This window comes from Arvicola amphibius, chromosome 3 (assembly GCF_903992535.2).
Source record: "Arvicola amphibius chromosome 3, mArvAmp1.2, whole genome shotgun sequence".
Classification (NCBI taxonomy): domain Eukaryota; kingdom Metazoa; phylum Chordata; class Mammalia; order Rodentia; family Cricetidae; genus Arvicola; species Arvicola amphibius.
The window spans coordinates 23,417,781-23,437,485 of NC_052049.1; the positions used below are offsets into that span (position 1 = coordinate 23,417,781).

The 19,705-nt window shown below is 41.8% G+C and overlaps 1 protein-coding gene across 5 annotated transcripts in view; it reads left to right on the forward strand.

Annotated features, from left to right (window-relative positions):
- The window catches only part of Rai14 (retinoic acid induced 14), a 136,107-nt gene extending 116,757 nt beyond the window's left edge, over nucleotides 1-19,350 (forward strand). For 4 of the 5 annotated variants that reach the window (XM_038322451.1, XM_038322450.1, XM_038322453.1 and 1 more), the window contains 11 exons: nucleotides 964-1,070; nucleotides 2,027-2,205; nucleotides 2,463-2,491; nucleotides 3,481-3,567; nucleotides 4,779-4,865; nucleotides 7,289-7,343; nucleotides 10,330-10,448; nucleotides 12,664-14,193; nucleotides 15,515-15,664; nucleotides 16,766-16,831; nucleotides 17,560-19,350. In XM_038322451.1, coding sequence (XP_038178379.1) covers nucleotides 964-1,070; nucleotides 2,027-2,205; nucleotides 2,463-2,491; nucleotides 3,481-3,567; nucleotides 4,779-4,865; nucleotides 7,289-7,343; nucleotides 10,330-10,448; nucleotides 12,664-14,193; nucleotides 15,515-15,664; nucleotides 16,766-16,831; nucleotides 17,560-17,637 — 2,487 coding nt within the window. In that variant the 3' untranslated portion in view covers nucleotides 17,638-19,350. The remainder of the gene's footprint in view (nucleotides 1-963; nucleotides 1,071-2,026; nucleotides 2,206-2,462; nucleotides 2,492-3,480; nucleotides 3,568-4,778; nucleotides 4,866-7,288; nucleotides 7,344-10,329; nucleotides 10,449-12,663; nucleotides 14,194-15,514; nucleotides 15,665-16,765; nucleotides 16,832-17,559) is intronic. The other variant, XM_038322452.1, reaches the window with a different exon arrangement.
- The last annotated feature ends 355 nt before the right edge of the window (nucleotides 19,351-19,705 follow it).

The following is a 19,705-nucleotide window of genomic DNA, read 5'->3' on the forward strand; positions in this document are numbered from 1 at the left end:
ATACATGTATACTTTCTGAACCTCAGTATAGAGTTAAACACCTCTGTTCCAAAAGTCCCCAATACACTACAGCCTGAAACTTGTATTTCATATATATGGCCAAAATGTGTAAACTGCAAGGTAAACTTTTATATGAAAAAAATACACAAATGAATTTCATAGCCTTGGGTCCTGGCCCCAGGATACTTTTTTATGGAACTAGTCCCAAATCCCTATATTCTAAAGTCTGGAATAATTCTGTCATTGCTTTGTTTTGGCTTGGTGTGTTTATTTATTTATGTATGAAAGTGTTTTGCTCACATGTATATGTGTGCACCACATGCGTGCCTGGTGCCTGCAGAGGCCAGAGAGCATCAGGTCCCAGAAACTGGATTTGTAGGTGGTTGGTTGTGATCTGGGTACTCTGGAAAAGCAGCAAGCGCTCTTACCCTGAGCTGTCTCTCCACCCCAATAATTTTACTTTAAACTTTAAAGAATTTTTAACATATTTTTATTGGGGGGTGCAACATGCATGAAGTTAGAGGACATATTGAGCAAGTCAGGTCTTTCTTTCCTACATGTTGGTGCAGGGGAGCATACTCAGGACTTCAGCACGAGCAGCTCCTGCCCTTAACCGCTGAGCCGCTGAGCCAGCCCCCACTTACTTTCATCTGAACACATTTAGTGTGTATTCTCTCTTAGATTACCAGGCAGAGCTAGTGATAGGTAACAGAGCGGGCAACTCGAATAGCTAGACTTCTAGAGAAAAGCTAAAGTTGGTGAAATTGCCTAAGACAGCTGAAGTCAGTGACATTGTGTATGACTTACAGTGAAGTGTGAGGGTGGCCCTAAGAGGGCATGGGATCTCAGCGCAGATGAAAGTGTAGCCTAGCGGTACAAGTCACGAGAAAAATGTGGGAAGGGCAAGGTATCGCAGTCCTGGTATTTGGAATTGGAGTTACAGTCTGATTTTTTTTCTCCTAGGATGGGAACATACCCCTGCTTGTTGCAGTACAAAATGGCCACAGTGAGGTCTGTCACTTTCTCTTGGATCATGGAGCGGATGTCAATTCCAGGGACAAAAATGGAAGGTACCACAAGTTAAGGCAGAAGTCATAACTTCACTGATACCCATTTTTTTTAATGTTGTAAAGCGGTTCCCTTTTTTAACTTTGTACCTTCATGATAATTGAGAATCTGTTTTGACTAAGAAAAAAAAAATCCTCCAGACCTCCATGGGCGAATTGCTGGCTGAATCTGCAATGAAACTAATTAAATATTGAACTGAATAAGCCATTTCCTGTGATTTTATTTTTCATCCCAAGCAAAACAAAAGTAAATATATTGGATATATTTAAAAATAATTTTAACCTGGGCGGTGACAGCACACGCTTTTAATCCCAGCAACTCAGGAGGTATAGGTAAGCGAATCTCTGAGTTTGAGGCCAGCCTGGACTACATAGTGAGTTCCAAGATAGCCACAGCTACACGGGGAAACCCTGCTTCAAAAACAACAATAATAATCATAATTAAAACAACAATAATTTTAAAGTCAGGTGTGGTGAAACATGTCTTTAATCTTAGCACTTAGGAGGCACAGGCAGGAGAACTCCTGAGTTCAAGGCCATCCTGGTCTACAGAGTAAATTTCAGGACAGCCAGGGCTATACAGAGAAACCCTGTTTTAAAACAACAGCAATAAAATAATAATAATTTTAATAATGTATATCCTTCAAAATACTAGAGGTGGAGGAATCGGCCTCTACAATAAGCTTGGTATTTACACCAATCATAGGACACTCTGTCATTGTAGACCAGGTATGGAAGACTGTCTGTGCTAATTGGTTAGTTATAGGTTAATGCTTTTATTTAGTCCAAAGTCTTAAAAATACCACCGTATTTCATCTTGACAGTTTCCCACTTAGTTCCCCAGATGACGAAGATTTAACTGTATTTAATCCTCTTTCCTTGTTTTCAAGACAAATGCGTTTCAGGAAAGCATTCTAACCTTTGGTTATTTCTAAACTTACGTCTCTTTTCTCCTCTAGAACTGCTCTCATGCTCGCTTGTGAAGCGGGCAGCTCTAGTACTGTGGAAGCCTTAATTAAAAAGGGTGCCGACCTGAACCTTGTAGACTCTCTTGGACACAATGCCTTATATTATTCCAAACTCTCAGAAAATGCAGGAATTCAAAGCCTTCTATTATCAAAAATCTCTCAGGATGCTGGTATGTAAAAGAAAACAGCCAATGCTGTTTTAAGTTCATCCACTCATTTTCCCCGAAAGGATCAAGGAATTCGTGCGATCTGATGTGTTCTGTTATTCTTCTAAATACATGCTTGAAGAAAGATGAAGTGTTGAATGTTGTGTGTGGGTTGTGTGTGTGTGTGTGTCTGTGTGTATATCCATCCACCCAAAATTTATAAAAGATATGAATCTTTATGGTTCTCATAGTCTTTTTTTTTCTTCACTCTTTCTCTTTAGATTTAAAGACCCCAACAAAACCAAAGCAGGTATTTATCTTGGGAATGAGATGCTATATTTTTTTTTAATTTTTGCTTGTGACAATATGAAAATGTTGAGAATATATGCTGTGGTTCTTTAGGACAGCGATTAAAACCTGGGTTGAAGATTCTTAAGAAAAGACTGACATAATTTTAAGTGAATGATCCATTGTTACATGGTGGCAAATATTTTTTAACCATTTTATTATATTGTCTCAAAAGTATGTACTTTATACTGTGTTTTTTTATGAAGTGCAGTAATAACAGACCTGTAATGCGACTAAATCTTGAAACTAAATGAAAATTTTTAAATATCACATTTTATGGGTGAATATATAAACCCATAAAATTGTTAACGAATTTGTGAAAAATAAGAGATTCAGCCTTTTAATTTTTGGTGTTACACAGGGTAGCGAGAGAGACATTTCTCATTGGAATTTTTTCCTCAAAGCCTGTGGGCTCTCTATGTCTGGCTCTTCTGTTTATTTATACACCGTGGTTTCTAAGTCATAGAAAGCAGATATTTAATAGTGGATTTATTATGTGCTAGCTGTTGCTTATGAGGAACCTTTGCATATGAAGCTCTCCTTTCCTCTCATTTCCTCAAAGCAGGCTGGTGGGTGGTGGGTGAATGGGAGCAGTGCAGAGGTGCAGAGTGCTCTCTGCATTAAGAGGGAAAGCTGACTCGGAATGCATTCTGGGTGCTGCATTTTGATTGACAGGCATGTCTTCATCCTTTCCCAGTTCTACACACCACCTTAATCCATTTGGTTTGGTTTGGTTTTTAAACCTTCTTGCCATCAAAGCATGGGTTGCTGGGAAGAACACTTAGCGAATGCATGTTCCTTATTGTCCTGTGGGCAGTGTGTTTCAGACCTTGATGAAGCTGGGAATGTGTAACTGTCAGCAGGTTGTTCTCGTGTGTGCTGCAGCTACTTGCTCCGACTTTACTAACATAACTAACCCACCTCCATTCTGTGGACTGTGATAACTTTCAGCATGATCAAGTCTCTAAAATAAGCTCAGAAAGAAGTGGAACTCCAAAAAAACGCAAAGCTCCACCACCTCCTATCAGTCCTACCCAGGTAAAATCAAGAGCGAACGAACCATAAGCAAAACCAAAAGCCGTCCTTCTGTGTCTGGGCCCAGAGGGATGCTGTAATACTGACGCCTAAGTGCACATTCCAAATCTCCCCTAGTAGTTTTTAGTTTCAAACTGTGGGGCTGGATGTGTAGCATAGTAATAAATACTTGCCTTGCGTGTATGAGCCCCTGGGTTGGAGCTCCAGAAGAACACACGCATGCATGCATGCACGTGCACACGCACACGCACACACACACACACAGAGAGAGAGAGTAAATGGCAGTGTCCCTTATTAAGCTGGAATATAGTGGGTTTCATCTATCTTAAAATTAGAATTTAGCATTATCCTTTTCTTAAATCTCAAAGAAATTTCTTAAAGTCTTAGTACTGGAGCTTTTCCTTAAGATGGTCTCAGGTTGTCATTAGCTTGTATGAACAGCTCTAGAAAGTGCAGAGGGGATAACTAGCTAGCGAGGACATAGACAGTAATGGATTTTAGTTTCTTTTTTTGGTTTTTTTTTTTTTGTTTTTTTTTGTTTTGTTTTGTTTTGTTTTTCGAGACAGGGTTTCCCTGTAGTTTCTAGAGCCTGTCCTGGAACTAGCTCTTGTAGCCCAGGCTGGCCTCGAACTCAGAGATCCGCCTCCCTCTGCCTCCCGAGTGCTGGGATTAAAGGCATGTGCCACCACCGCCTGGCCTGGAGTTTAGTTTCTTAAGATATTAATATTTGCTTTGTTACTACATTTATGGGTGGCTAATATTAAAACTTTTTTCTGAGTATGTAATAGCAACTTTAGAGGATCAAGTACAAAAATATGAAATATCAAATAAAAACAGGATAGCTTTTATTGCTAAGACAAGCACAGGATATTAAAAAAAAGATAAGATAGTGGGAGGGCTATTGAATCTGTCAGGCACTTACAAATATGTCAGCACATCCATTACTAGTGTTCTCAACCCACAGTAGAATTCTGTAGATTTTAAAGGCTGATGCAGTTAATATAGTGGCATTAGGTTGAAGGTATACTCTGAGAGCGTTCAGAAATACTCGAAGCAGCTGGACTGCCTTGAGGATTTTACTCCTGAGTTGAATGAACCTCTCCATTCCTACTGCTAGATCTAACCACAGGGATTAAGCCATTGATTGTTCAACACCTCGGAAGACAGGCTTTGAAGACACATCCGTTATTCGTGGCTTTCTTTTTCTCTTTCAGTTGAGTGATGTGTCTTCTCCGAGATCAATAACTTCCACACCACTTTCGGGAAAGGAATCAGTATTTTTTGCTGAAGCACCCTTCAAGGTATTCCTTTTCTATGTTCAACTTTCTTAACGTATTTATTATAGCTGATGGCCTTGCTTTAATTTATACAATACTGTGCAAAACAGATTACACTTTTGAGTCACTATTTCATGACATTTCACCACGAAGAGTTCCTTGATTATTTCTTCTGGCATGGACAACATTAAAAAAAAAGTTTAGAAAAAATAAATCACATTTACTAATAATTTTAACTAAGAGATAAATGATGTTTATGTAAAATCGTTAATTCATCGAAGCAAGAGAGTAGAACGGTGGTTCTTAGGGTTGAAAAGACTGAAGAATTTGGGGAGATGTTGAGGGGGGAATTAAAGAGCTCTATTAGAAGACACACTGACTTGAGTTCACAATGTGTTTTATTCTTTAGAATTGCTGAGGGCTAAGGAGATGACTCAGTGGATAAGATACTTGTGACTGAAGAGCTGAGATCAGATCCCCTGAATGCACATAAGGCTGGGTGCAGTAACGTGGGTCAGGTATCCTAGCATTCTCGGGGTGAGATGGGAGATGGAGACAGAGAATCCCCCTGCAGCAGAGGAAAGATAACAGGAGATTCTGTTGCAAAGAGGGAGGCAAGATGAGCACCCGAGGTTGTGCTCTGACGTCCCTACTCACCCCTCTACACACACACACACACACACACACATTAACACATGTATGTACACACAGCAAGGATAGTTATTGGGAGGCAGTTTTTGGTACTTTTACTATAAACAAATACACGAGGCAGTGTTAACTGGCATAGTTTAGCCGCTCTTTGTCATAAATCGACGCCACTGTGTACCTAATAAATATATGCAGTGCTTACAAATTTAAATTTTTTGAACTTCAAAAACTTTAAGCTTTGCACCATGTGATGCTGTGCCCTCAGTGGCCTGAAGAGGGCATTTGGATCCCCTGGAACTGAAGCTGCAGACAGTGAGGGTGCTGGCAATTGAACCCAGGTCCTCTGGTAGAGCAGCAGCCGCCCTGAACTACTGAGCCATCTCTCCAGCCAAAACCAAAATTCTTAAAAACTGACAGTGGTATAAATTACCTCCTTCTGGTTGGTAGCACTCATTTCATGTAATTCTCTACATGAAATAAAGCATCCTGTATTAGACACTAGGTTAGAATAAATACATTAATTGTGACAAATGTGGTATACCTGAAGTACCCAGCTAAAGAGGTGGAGGCACAGAGATCAGAAGTTCAGTGCCAACCCAGAATATGGAAAGTTCATGCCTAGCCTGAGCTTTGTAAAATGCCTAAAAAAAAAAAAAATTAGAACCCAGGGACTTGGCTCAGTGGTAGTATTTGCCTAGTGTGTTAAGACTCAGATCATCCTCCTTGTGTAAAGAAAGTTGTGATCCTGTTATTAGTGTCCCCATGTCTTTTAATCTGATGGTGGCTCAAGAGGGGCAGTGCATTCTAGCCAGTGATACCATGAATTGTAACTTTTAAGAGGAAGACAGAATCTAATTCTTAAACAATGCAAGACAAAACATTTTAAAATGACAACTATTTGGAATGGCTGAAGCTTAAAAAGACCGGGGGTCGTTGAGTGTGTATTACGGTAGAACTAGACCTATCATTTTCTGGAGGTGGGATTATAAAATGTTAGATACTTGTGTGTTTGACACTTTTGTCACAAGTTAAGTGTGCACTTACCATATGCACCAGCCCAGTGTGTTTACCCAATGGAAGGAAATATGTGCCTATACCAGATCATATACTTAAATGTCACCGCTTATTCACGCTATCTCTAGGCTGAGAACATTGTACGTGTCATCAGTAATTGCGTGGATAGGGGTAATAATCTGTATGAGAGAATATCACTTGATAGTAAACTGTGGACAGAATGAGCTGCATGCCATGTAAACAGCACCAGAAATAGAAAATCCTCATGATGATAGGAGAGGCCATGCACAAAGGTATCCTTACTTTTGTGATGTTCTATTAGAACAGCTTTAGAAAAGGGGAGTACTGGCTGCCTGCAAATGGAGCAGGCTGAGCCTGGTTGGGCTAGGGAAACAAGGGGGGGGCGATTGGCAGGAGTCTTGATTGTCATAGTGCCTCTCTCTGTGTATTTGTTACAATCTTAGGACATGGTCCAGAAGTGAACTGCCACATAAACTATAATTTAAAATATAGCTAGATTAAGTTCCTTTAAAGTTATTCTGAGAGTTGTTATTTTCAAAATTACATTCCGCGCAGTTGCTGATCTTTTCAGAATCAAACTTTATCAAGTCACTGTGTCTGTTATTTGCATAGACTTTTAACTGTTTTTCTGGGAGATTTTTCTGCAGCCGAGCAGGACAGCTCTTCCCTCAGCAGCTCACCGAGGGAAGGCGATTTGATTCTCGCGTGTGATGAGCACATTTAGGGGGAATTCTTTCAACGTCATTTTGTGTTTCTACACACAGGCTGAGATCAGTTCTATACAAGAAAACAAAGACAGACTGAGCGACAGCACGACAGGTAAGGACAGGAGAACTGGTTTTCCTTCCTTTGGCCACATTTAGGTTTTATATGTTTCTATAAAGAGAGCAGAGGCCAGTCATGCACTCTGTGTCAGGTCGTGAGAACCAGCCCATGCCCATGCCCCGCACAGGACTGCCAGCAATGCATAGGCTATGCTGTGTGCACTGCAAGGATCCTTAACGTACATGTTAAAGAATTAAGTTTGGATGTAAAAAAAAATCTTGTCACTATCAGTTAGTGGTTTCTGTAATTATGAATAGCACTAGTGGAACAGTGACATTGCCTAGAGGACTCAGTGTCCGGTCACCTCACTGTTGGAGACATGTTCAAATGCCACGTCTAGTGCCTCCCATAGGAAGTATGGCAGTTATTAGACCTGCTTTCCATCTTAATATTTAGTGTGTTACAAATAAGCTTTCATATTACTGTAGTCTATGTATTTATCTTATACATTTGCCCTGTTTTGAGATGCAGGCCGTAGGTTTTAAGCTCTCAGCTTACAGCACTACATTCTCATTCCAGACATACGGCAAGTTCTGTCCCCAAGACAGACGGGGCCATGCTATGACCACAACCTAAGTTTAACACCACAGGCTCTAAGTATACCCAAAGAGAGCACCTGCCAGTCAAGCAGTACAGTCCCAGTGGCTTCACCAAGGCAGGGGCCAACCAATGTGTCTTTTAAAAGTCTCTCCTAGGACCACAATTCTGAGGTTACTCTGCTGTGTAGTAAAACCCTCTCTCAAAGAGGAAAAAGAAAATGAGTTATTTTTAAAGAAGATGCAGATATTTAGACTCATTGTGTCTCAAAGAATATACTATATAGTTATATAGTATGTATAGTTAGAACTATATTTAAATGATTGTATGTGATTTCAAAGGTCCCCTTTGCTCCAACATTCAGTTTCTTAGAATATTGTACATTTTGTATGTGGATAGATTTGTAGACTTTAGAAATGAAAATTTACAATTCTTGATAAAAATCAATTGACCTAAATAACTGAATAAATGTTACATTGGATACTTCTAAAACCATCTATTTCAGCAGCTCTCAACTTGTGGGTCACAATCCCTTTGGGGGTTGAACAACAATCAGAAATATCAGATATGTACATTATGATTCATAACAGTAGCAAAATTATAGTAATAAAGTAGTAATGGAGATAATTTTATGATTAGGAGTCAGCACGCCATGAGGAACTATGTACTCAAGGGTTGCAGCATTAGGAAGGCTGAAAACCAGCTGCTCTATTTTATCATAAAAGTCATTTAAATTTCAGTCGCTTAGACGTGTTCTCATGCACTCATTCTGTGAATTCATCTCCCAAGAAAATGAGCACCCAGCAAACTTCACGTCAAGGGGATTCAAACTGTCCCATAGTCCTCAGACATCACCACAGTGCCTTAGCAAACACAAGCTTTCCTGTGAAGACACATCAGATTTGCACCCACCAAAATTAAGATTTCCATCTCAGCATTTAATGGCGGTGAGAAAATGAGAAGTATAAAACAGTGTCCTGCAGAGTGTGGCCAATGGGCAGTGTTCAAGGAGCTTGTGTAGGGACACAACACAGCTTGGTCACTAAGCTGTGTCACCAGAAAGACATGTTTGTCATAGAGACTTTCTGGATGAAGGGAACAGTGCTCTGTGATGTTCTGAGGCAAGGGTGCTGCTACTTTATCTGAGTGAGTACGCACTAGTGTCCCTTGTCTGAGTGAGCACTCAGTAGTCTCCCATGTCTGAGTGAGCACTTAGTAGTCTCCCTTGTCTGAGTGAGGACTTAGTAGTCTTCCTTGTCTCAGTGTGAACTCTGCTCAGTAATCCTTTAGATGTTTTAGTGGGAAAATCAGTTGAGTTACCAACAATGGTAACTTTGGTAGGATTCAGAAGAGATCATAGTAGGTGGTTAGTGGATACTTCTTAGGAGAAGCTTGACATGTGTCCTGAAGGATGAGCAATAAGAGATCATATGTGTGTGGAGAGTATCTACAGAACATAGCAGAAACTGTGAGTCTAAGGAAAAATGGAAATATAGGAAAAGTTTTTAAGTCATAAATGGGGGGGCACTTCTTGGTTCCCAGCCACTTAGCCCCGAAATAATCACACAGAAACTGTATTAATTAAATCACTGCTTGACTCATTATCTCTAGCTTCTTATTGGCTAAGTCTTACATATTAATTTAACCCATTTCCATTAATCTGTGCATCACCATAAGGTCATGGCCTACCAGCAAAGTTTCAGCACATTTGTCTCTGGCGGCTCCATGGCTTCTCCCTGACTCTGCCTCCTTTTCCCCAGCATTCAGCTTAGTTTTCTCTGCCTACCTCTGTTCCCTTATAGCTCTGCTATAGGCCCAAAGCAGTTCCTTTATTTTTCAATGGTAATCACAGCATACAGAGGGAAATCCCACATTACATAAACCTGAAAACAAAGATTTGGGACAGACAGACGTGTTGCTCCACCTACAGATAGTTTTTGGAGGGAGAATAATTGAAACACATTAATTGAACCAAAGAAATGACCCAGCCTCTGTATGTTTGAATGGCTATATGTGTTCCCATGCAGGTTCCATTTCACCAGGAAGGGTGGGGATGGGAGGAGGGAACGGGGGGGAGGAAGAGACTTGTTGGGGAGTCATTTGCAGAGTTTCCAAGCATGGTGATGAAGGCTGAAGTAATCAGGGTAAGAGATAAACCAGATGCAGAGAGACCTTTGAAAGGATTCACACCTGGGACGTGGGGACAAAGAGAAGTGAAAATCACGCATGGTGTGGTACTTGGAGTGAATGGCAGGTACCCAGAGCTGTCAACTGCCACAGCCTGCTGTGCAGCTGTGTCCTGTAGCATTGTGCCGGCTATTCCACAGCACGGACACACTAGTAGCTCACGGCCGCCATCCCTCTGCCCAGCTGCGGATGTGTTAGAGGAAAAACACTTGTGTTTTTCAAACACGGTTTTACATTTCCTTTCTTTTCTCCCAAGGTGCAGACAGCTTGTTGGATGGAAGTTCTGAGGCTGACCAACAAGACCTGCTTGTCCTATTGCAAGCAAAAGTTGCTTCCCTTACCTTACACAACAAGGAGTTACAAGATAAATTACAGGTTGGTACAAATATCACTATTCTGTAAAGTATTGGTGTGTTCAAGGGTAGTCAGGTATATTTTGTTTTAAATAGTTAAACGTTTCTTCTTTTCCTGTATAGTGTTTCTTTTTTCCTATATAGTTAACTGTAAAACTCTTAATGGTTTCAGGTTATTTAACAGTGTTCACTAATTTTATTGTTGGAAATTATTAAATTATGTATAATCACGTATAGTTTAATAAGTATAGTGACATAAAATTTAGATACAATTTATATAAATTAAGTTAGTATATATGTGACATACCCAGAATGTTCTATGAAAATTTTCATCTATAAATTTTATATTTCTATGTTTATATATCATCTTGCTTTTTTGTTGTTTGATAGTTTTATATATTTATATAATTGGTCACTTTCACACTCCCATTCTCCTCTCCAGCCCCTCCCTCTCCTGCTGATGCCCCACTTCCACCAAATCTCCCTCCTGCTTTCGTGTCTTATGTGAGGGACCCGCAGATTTTAATTATAGGTTCCTGCAGAAGCTTAGGTAGGAGGTTATTTACTGGATCAAAAGCAACTTCACCAGTGGTTATACCACTGAAGAAAAAAATGCCACCTCCTCCTCCAACAATCCTTAGCAGCTAGTAGTCCCTTGGGAAGGGGTGGGTCTTCATGGGCCCTATCGCCCAGAATGAAATGCTGAAGGTCCCAACCTTGTGTGGGTCTTGTGCAGATAATGGCAGCTGTACCGGACTCCCAAGTGCAGTGGCTGTTTCATGTCCAGAAGACATCTTTTTGCTGCACGTCTCCCAATCTGATTCAAGGGTTTGTTTGGTTTTCATCCCACCCACCCCCACCCCCCAGACAGGGTTTCTCTGTGTGACAGCCCTAGCTGTCCTGGAACTAACTCTGTAGATTGAAGGCCTGCGCCTCGGCACAGCCCGGCTCACGTTTTCCTCTCTCTTTTATGGTGAGCTTTAGAAGGAGGTGATATCGATGTCCACTTAGGGCTGAGCAGTCAGTCCACCATCCCTTATCCCTTGTACTTTGTCTAGTTATGAATTCTGTATTAACTGTCATCTACCCGTAATAAGAAGCTCCTCTAATGAAGGCAGGGAATTGCACTAACCTGTGACGAATCTATGTGTATAGACATGAGTATTGAGACTGTGCTTATTTAGCAAAATTCAACAATAGTAGTAGATTCCCTCTACCCCTGGGGCCTATGTTCACAGACCAAGTATGAGTTTCCTACTGAAGAGTGGGCTTCAAATCCAGCTAGATGCAACATACCTGGCAGGTCATTATTGTTCTCACAGCGTTCACGATGGCTGGGACTGATGACTTTTCTTCCCCATCAGCCTACAGCGCACCTTCTGGCTGTGCAAGTTGACCAGGAGGGAGGAAACTTCCACCTCAGCTCCAACTTGGTTTCTCCTTATCATGTAACCAAAAGATTTTTGGCAACTGATTCTTACCACCAAGGTCTGGTGGGTAACCAGGAGCCATGCCAATAACCTGTAATGTTTCGGGAGCCTTGGGGCTTCTCTGATCAAGAACTGATAGGGAGGTATCCCACACAGCTGGCTCTGGGATTTTCATTGAATAGCCCATCGCTTCTGGCAGGAGCATTATCCGTTCATGGAGGGCACCTGTATTCAAACTTTTATTTTTCAGATTATATTTTTAAATAAGCTTATTAAATAAATAGTAGGTTTCCATACAACTTTTTCATGTATCCTTAGTTTGTTCTACCTATTTGTCCTTTCCCCCCTCGACCATATCCTCCTGCCCACCTCCTCATTCATACCTTTACACATTGAAATTTTATACTTTTAAATGTATATAGTAATAGCCATTATTAGTAAAAATTGATCTCTAACCATCTTAAGAACCTGGTGGAAAATAACTATGCAGTGCTTGGGCAATCAAAATGATTTAGAAAAAAAAACAAAGAAAAATTTGAAATGATATAAAAAGAAAAATTTGAATTGGAGGTTCTACAGATGAAACAGTTAAAATGTTTTAAAATTACAGAAATGATGTGTGCTTGTAGAACACGGAGTAAGCTTGCACTGTCAGTCTGGCTCTGGTGCCACAGATTGTGTTCACGTGATCCAGGAGAACACGTGCCAAATGCTCGTCCATTCCTAAACCTCACGTTGTCCCTCGCATTCCAGTGTGCACACCTAGCCACTCCTTAGTGTAACTTTCATTCCTTGTTTCTTTCCCAGGCCAAGTCACCCAAGGAAGCTGAAGCAGACCTAAGCTTTGACTCTTTCCATTCCACTCAGACTGACCTGGGCCCCTCCCTGGGCAAATCAGATGAAGCCCCTTCCTCAGATGCCAAATCATCGCCATCTGTCGAGCATATTGTGGGGAAACCCACTGTTGACGTTGATGTCAGAGTCCAGCAGCTACAAGATAGTCTGCAAGCTTTGCAGAAGCAATTGGAGAGTTCTGAAGCAGAGAAGAAGCAGCTCCAGGCCGAACTCCAGTCCCAAAGGACAGACCTGAGGTGCCTGAACAGCACAGAGATTTCAGAGAACGGCTCTGACCTCAGCCAGAAACTCAAAGAAACTCAGAGCAAGTACGAGGAGGCCATGAAAGAAGTCCTGAGTGCGCAGAAGCAGATGAAACTGGGCCTTCTCTCCCATGAGAGCGCAGATGGCTATTTGCAACTCCGAGAGCCAGGGGTTGCTGATGGCGAAGTTGGCATTCTAAAGCAGAACCTGCAGAATGCGCTGGAAGAAAGTAAAAGGAATAAAGAGAGGGTGAGAGAGTTAGAAACAAAGCTGGCGGAGAAAGAGAAGGCTGGGGCCGCTAGGCCACCTGCAGAAGAGTGTGAGGAGATGAAAAGCTCATACTGCACTGTCATCGAGAATATGAATAAGGAGAAGGCGTTTTTGTTTGAGAAGTACCAGCAGGCCCAAGAAGAAATCACGAAACTAAAAGATACACTAAAAAGTCAGATGCCCCAGGAAGCCCCTGATGACCCCGGGGATATGAAAGAGGCCATGAACAGGATGATAGATGAGCTCAATAAACAGGTGAACGAGCTGTCGCAGCTGTACAAAGAAGCCCAGGCAGAGCTGGAGGATTATAGGAAGAGGAAATCTCTAGAAGATGCAGCTGAATATATCCACAAAGCGGAGCATGAGAGGTTGATGCACGAGAAAAACCTGTCCAGGGCGAAAGCAGAAGAAGCACTCTCCGAAATGAAGTCGCAGTATTCCAAGGTGTTGCACGAATTGACGCAGCTCAAGCAGCTGGTAGATGCACACAAGGAGAACTCGGTGTCCATCACAGAACATTTGCAGGTGATAACCACGCTGCGGACAACGGCCAAAGAGATGGAAGAGAGAATAAGCAACCTCAAAGAGCACCTTGCAAGCAAGGAAGCTGAAGTCACAAAGCTGGAGAAGCAGCTCCTGGAAGAGAAAGCTGCCATGACCGACGCCATGGTCCCCAAGGCTTCCTATGAGAAGCTCCAGGCATCCTTAGAGAGTGAAGTCAATGCGCTAGCAACAAAATTAAAGGATTCGGTGAAAGAGAAAGAGAAAGCCCACTCGGAGGTCGCCCAGGTTCGAAGTGAGGTCTTACAGGTGAAGAGGGAGAAGGAAAACATCCAGACCCTCTTGAAATCCAAAGAGCAGGAAGTGACTGAACTTGTGCAGAAATTCCAGCGCGCTCAGGAAGAACTGGAAGGGATGAAAAGGTGTTCTGAGACCTCTTCAAAGCTGGAAGAGGATAAAGATGAAAAGGTCGGTGAACGCTCCTTGTTATTAGGTTTCTGGCACTAAGTCCTAAAAAGGCCCTCCCGATTTTCCTGTTCTAAACCTTTACAGAATGTGTTGGTAACAACCTGTGTGAATACTCAGAGGCTCTGTGCCTGTCTGTCGCCATCACCAAAACCACATTCATAGCAGAAAGAGCCAGGTATGGCAATAGACACCTGTAATCCCAGCACTTATAAATTGAAGGCTACCCTGGGCTATATAGTAAGACTCTGTCTTTTAAGTAAAAAGGATTTAGGATATATTTTTAAAGACTGATCTGAAAACGCAACAGTACAGGTGCACTCATACACACAAAGTAGAAACATTATGATTTAATGCAAGCTTTGCTAGTGTCTTCAGGTTGCTACTGTTGTGATCCTTCTCGAAACGCCCCACAGGCTTGCCTGATCCTAGGGAGGCGATTTTTCAGCTGAGGCTCCCTCCTCTCTGATGACTCTAGCTTGTGTCAAGTTGACAGAGAGCTAGCCAGTACAGCTAGTATTAGGGATCTAGGACAAGTGTGGCGGGTCTCCTCACCACCGGAATCACCGCAAACGCTGTTTCCCCCAATGCCGGTTTTCAGAGGTATACAGATATAGAGGGATCGGTTGTAGGGAGCCAGCAATTTAGAGGTGCTTCTGAGTGTGATATAAGGGATGGAAGGAAGCAAAAAGAAGTGAGTTCAGGATCGTTCTGTACCTGGATTTTTCCCCTTATGTTCTGAGTGGCATTAGAACCCAATTTGTTTTTCACCCGTGACTGCTGGGGCAACGTGAGAAATTGTGTTCACTTTAAAACAAGATGTCCTGAGGGGTTAGGGCTCCTTGGACTAAATGATTGTCCATTTCTATGGGAAAGTGTGTAGAGTTTTAAGGAACAGTCTAGGAGTTAAGCCCTCTGAGTATTTGACTTTGTAGATGATGATGAATCTGGATTCAGAACGAGCTAACGTTCCCTGTGTCACAAGACAGATGTGGCAGATCTCTATTTGAATAAATAATGTACTATATTTCTACTGCACCCCTTTCAAAGTAAGAAAAGAACTTTGGTGTTGTAGCTTTTCCTACCCTCGTACCCTTAAAACACAATGGGCCTTATCTGAATGGCACAGATGCCAAGGTCTTAACTGGTTTGTCTGAATTTGTTATGCTTTATTTTACGGATTTCCTTTATTTAAAGAAAAAAAAAAAGTGAATTGGACCAGCGATTCAAAGAAATGACTAATGTTGGAGGCCTAGAAATCTCTAGAATCTCGCTTCTGCAGACAGATTATTAGCCTACTAATTTGATTTTTCTTCCTCCCTAGATAAATGAGATGTCGAAGGAAGTTGTGAAGTTGAAGGAGGCCCTCAACAGCCTCTCGCAGCTCTCCTACTCCACGAGCTCATCCAAGAGGCAGAGCCAGCAGCTGGAAGTGCTCCAGCAGCAGGTGAAACAGCTCCAGAACCAGCTAACGGTGAGCGTGCTTCTGTTCTCAGCCTGCCGTGCCTGGAGGGTGAGCAAGTTGCATACCAGCTCAGCTGGCCATGGCAAAAGAGATAGTCCAGCGAGCAGTGGACTCCAGACTCTACCAGTAGAGTCAATGCGATGGGTAGATGTATCTATCACTGAGAAGGGAAAGTCAGGAGAGCGAGCAGACCCTCACAGTCCCTCGTCCACTGCTTTGTTGCTCTCATCTTTCTGTGATGCCTCAGCTCTAGGAGTGCTAAGAGCATCTTGTTGTTAGGAAACAGGATCTTAGGTAGTTGTATATCTACACATTTGAAGTTGCTGCTTGGTTTTTCTGCTTATTTTACTACCTAGAAGGCCCGCTTATATTTTTGTTTCCTTTGGCTATTTCAACAAATTCCAGCCTTGTTTACAGAGTAGTTGTGGAGATGAGAATGCTGCGAATCAGTTCCCCTGGACTACCATCAGAGCCCAGTAGGGCTGCTCCTTCATGGGACTAAAGGGAGCATCCATCTCCTTACCTGCCAGCTTCTAGATGCTCCCTGCCTTCTAGGGCTCATCTTACCTTGCCTACCTTCAGAGAACGTCACCTGGTCTTCTGCTTTTATTCTGTTACCTCTTTCCGCCTCTCGCTTCCTTGCTCCTCTCTTACAACTTAAAATCTCTTAAAATGAAGTTTACCCATAACTCAACAACTCTGAAATACTTTCATTTTGCCTTTCATCTATTTTCTTACAGCATTCACTTACAGTGACTTTCTCTCTCTCTCTCTCTCTCTCTCTCTCTCTCTCTCTCTCTGTCTCTCTCTCTGTGTGTGTGTGTGTGTGTGTGTGTGTGTTTTAAATTGGGGTGGTAATAAGTAGTTTTTTACAGCTATTCTTAATATTAATATTCTTAATATGTCTATATTAACATACTAAGATGAGATATCTAGAATAGTGACAAGCATTTAGAAATACACGAGCCAGTGAATTTAGCAAATCTAGAAGCATTCTGTGCTAACATACAGACGCAGATGTGTAGCACCTAAGTGACAGCTTTTCATACTTAATATTTGCATCTTCAAAGACCCCCAAGCTCATTAGTAATGTCATGTTGTCTCTTTTAGGAATGTAAAAAACAGCACCAGGAGGTCATATCGGTTTATAGAATGCATCTTCTGTATGCTGTTCAGGTATGGTAACACCAGCGGCATCCTGAAGAAATCTGTCAGCCTAGCCAAGCAATGTCACACGCCTGTCATCCCTGAAATTTAGAGGTAGAGGCAGGAGGACCAGGAGTTCATTGCCATCCTTTGCTATGTAGTGGGTTTGAGACCAGCCTGGGTTACATGCAACCCTGTCTCAATAATAACAGTAATAAATGGGGCAGCAGATGTTGCACAGAGTGCCACCATCAGACTAGCAGAATGAACTAGAATTAGAGGAATCTTCTTTTTGAGAAACCTCCAATGCCTTTTGCATAACATTTTTGTGTCAGACCTATGCCTTGCCTACTGGTGGTGGGTTCATGATTTACTGAGGGGGAATTATCACTATGAAAGATGTATCTGTCTTTCCCTATCAGGAAGACCCAGGCTTTAATAAGGATGCCAGTGTCTTCAGATACCCCTCAGCCCTGCCTTGCCTTTGTGCTTGCTTCTGGCTAGCTGGGCTCACACTACTAAGACCGCACTTACCCTTTACTGAGGATTTTGGTAGATTAGTCATCTCCCAAAGGAGAAGCAAGGAGCTCTGTTTGATTCAACTCCTCATGGAAATGTGAGAACTGATAGCACTGATATTTTTCTGAACACTATGGGGAGTAAGGAAAAGGCTGAGTCTCAGCCATCCTGCTCCCCAGGGGAGAAGGTGCCAAGATGTAATGATGTTCTAATGTGTATCCTCTGTGTGACTTTTCTAGGGCCAAATGGATGAAGATGTCCAGAGAGTCCTGAAGCAAATACTCACCATGTGTAAAAACCAATCCCAGAAAAAGTAAAACGGACGCGTTGGCAGGACTCCGCCCCTTTGTCGCCTGTTTTTGTGTTAGATCTGGAGTTGTTGCCAACCACTGCCTTTGTTCTTATCCATGTGTGCACTGTGACCTAGCGCAGCTTCTTTTCCAGAGGTTTTTTGGGGACTAGCCCCAGGAGAAGATGCTCTCCTCAGAACTGCGTGGGTACTTCAGACCAGCAGGGGTGACAGTCCCTGTCATCTCTTCAGAATCTACAGCTGGGATCAGCTATGCCCCAAACTCTGCCCTACCTTCCTTGGTACCTGGCTATCTGAGTGATGTCCCTGAGTTACACGGTGCATAGTCCTTGCTCTCTGCCTTTGGGCCATGCCACTTAGTACAGGGGAGCACCTTTTCCCTTCCTTCCCCAACCACAATTTAATTTCTAACCAAATTAGAATAACATTAGAAATGAGTATTTAAGATCCTTTATCCTGTGGATTTAAAAACGCATATTCCATCTTTCTCCCTCTAGCTGCCTTACGTGTCTTTGCCCTCTTTGTTGGTCTCACAGTTTGGTGAGTACTGCTAACTGAAATACAAGTTTCAATCCGAGGGTGAACAGTCCTTAAAGGTTTCTAAGTAAATCAACATATTGCAAATTTCCTATGCAAAGTTGACTCCTGCTGTTATCCACGAAGCTCAGGAAATCCAAATATTTGTGTTTCAGCAAAGGACAGTAAACCGTGTGTTTACAGCCAAAAGAAATGCCTCATGGTTTTTAACCTCAACTTTTTTAAAAGGGTTTTTTTTTCTCTATGATATTTTTATTGGCGTTTAAAGATGTTTTCATAGCTAAACCCCGAAGTAAGTGAGATTAGATTAACAATATTTTTAGATAATCATGCTTAACACTTCTTAAAAATGTAACTTTTTCCTCAATTTTTCAGCTATAACAGAGGGTCAGTTATATATTCCCAACTCAATATGAACTGCCAACAGTACGCCTAAAATTTTCTAGTATACTTATGAAGTCCTTCTTTTGCCAGTTGACTGTCTGTAAACACCCCAAACTCTAGCACCCATAAATGATTCCTGGAAGGACTGTTAGTTCCAGCCAGTGTCTCCATGTTGAAAGTAAATGCCCAGCGTGGTAACATGGTGCACAGCAAAAGTCTTGGGGGAAAATATGTCTGTTGACTTTCAGGTTAAACTAACGTTTGACTTGCTTGCGGCTTCTCTTATGGCCCCGATCATGAGGGAGATAAGTGGGATGCAGAACTTTTAGTACGTTACTAAGGGTGGAGGCCCACTCTGACAGGTTCAGTGGACAGCGGGGCTGCCTAGGCTCTGAGGCGTATGGCTGAACTGCCTGTGTTCATCTGTATTAGGTAAAGACCAAAGCCAGCCAAACAAAAGTGGCTTCAGGTTGGTGGTGTTCCTTTTCTTAAGTTGTCTAATTACAGTTAAGCATTTCTCAAAAATGCTCCAAAGAAATGTGAAAGGATTTGTCTCAGAACTTAAGAAATTACAAAGCCACCTCCTCTGGTGCCCACCCCCACAGGAATGCTGCAGAATGTAAAACTTGAGACATTTTGTAGGATGCCTGACAACGTGTAGCCTTTTTCTTGTTTCAGGATGCATATTTATTACAAGTATTCTGGTTAAATATTGAAAAGATATATGCTGTAGTTTAGCATTTTTATCTTTGTAATTTTCAGAAATTATTGCAGAAAATAAACTTGGTTCATTTTTTCATCCCTTTTGTTGATTTGTGGTGTATTTGCGAGCAGATCTGTAGCTTCAGTTGATTGGTTTAATAGCGCTTCAGTGTGATGGTTTTTACATCCTGCTCAATCCTTCACCAGTGGGAGCTGTCCCCACCATACCACATAAGATGACATCATCCTGCCTACAGACTCTTGGGTTCATCCTGAACTCTGTTCCATTCAGGCTAGTTTTGGGCATTTTGTGTCCTATTTCTTTAATTCAAAAGTACTTGTTTTATATACAGACCTATACTGGATTTTTCCCTGCTTCTATCTCCTTTATTTTTGTTAAGTTTTTTTTAAGTAAATACATCCTCCTATTTTATTAATAATAATAATTCAAT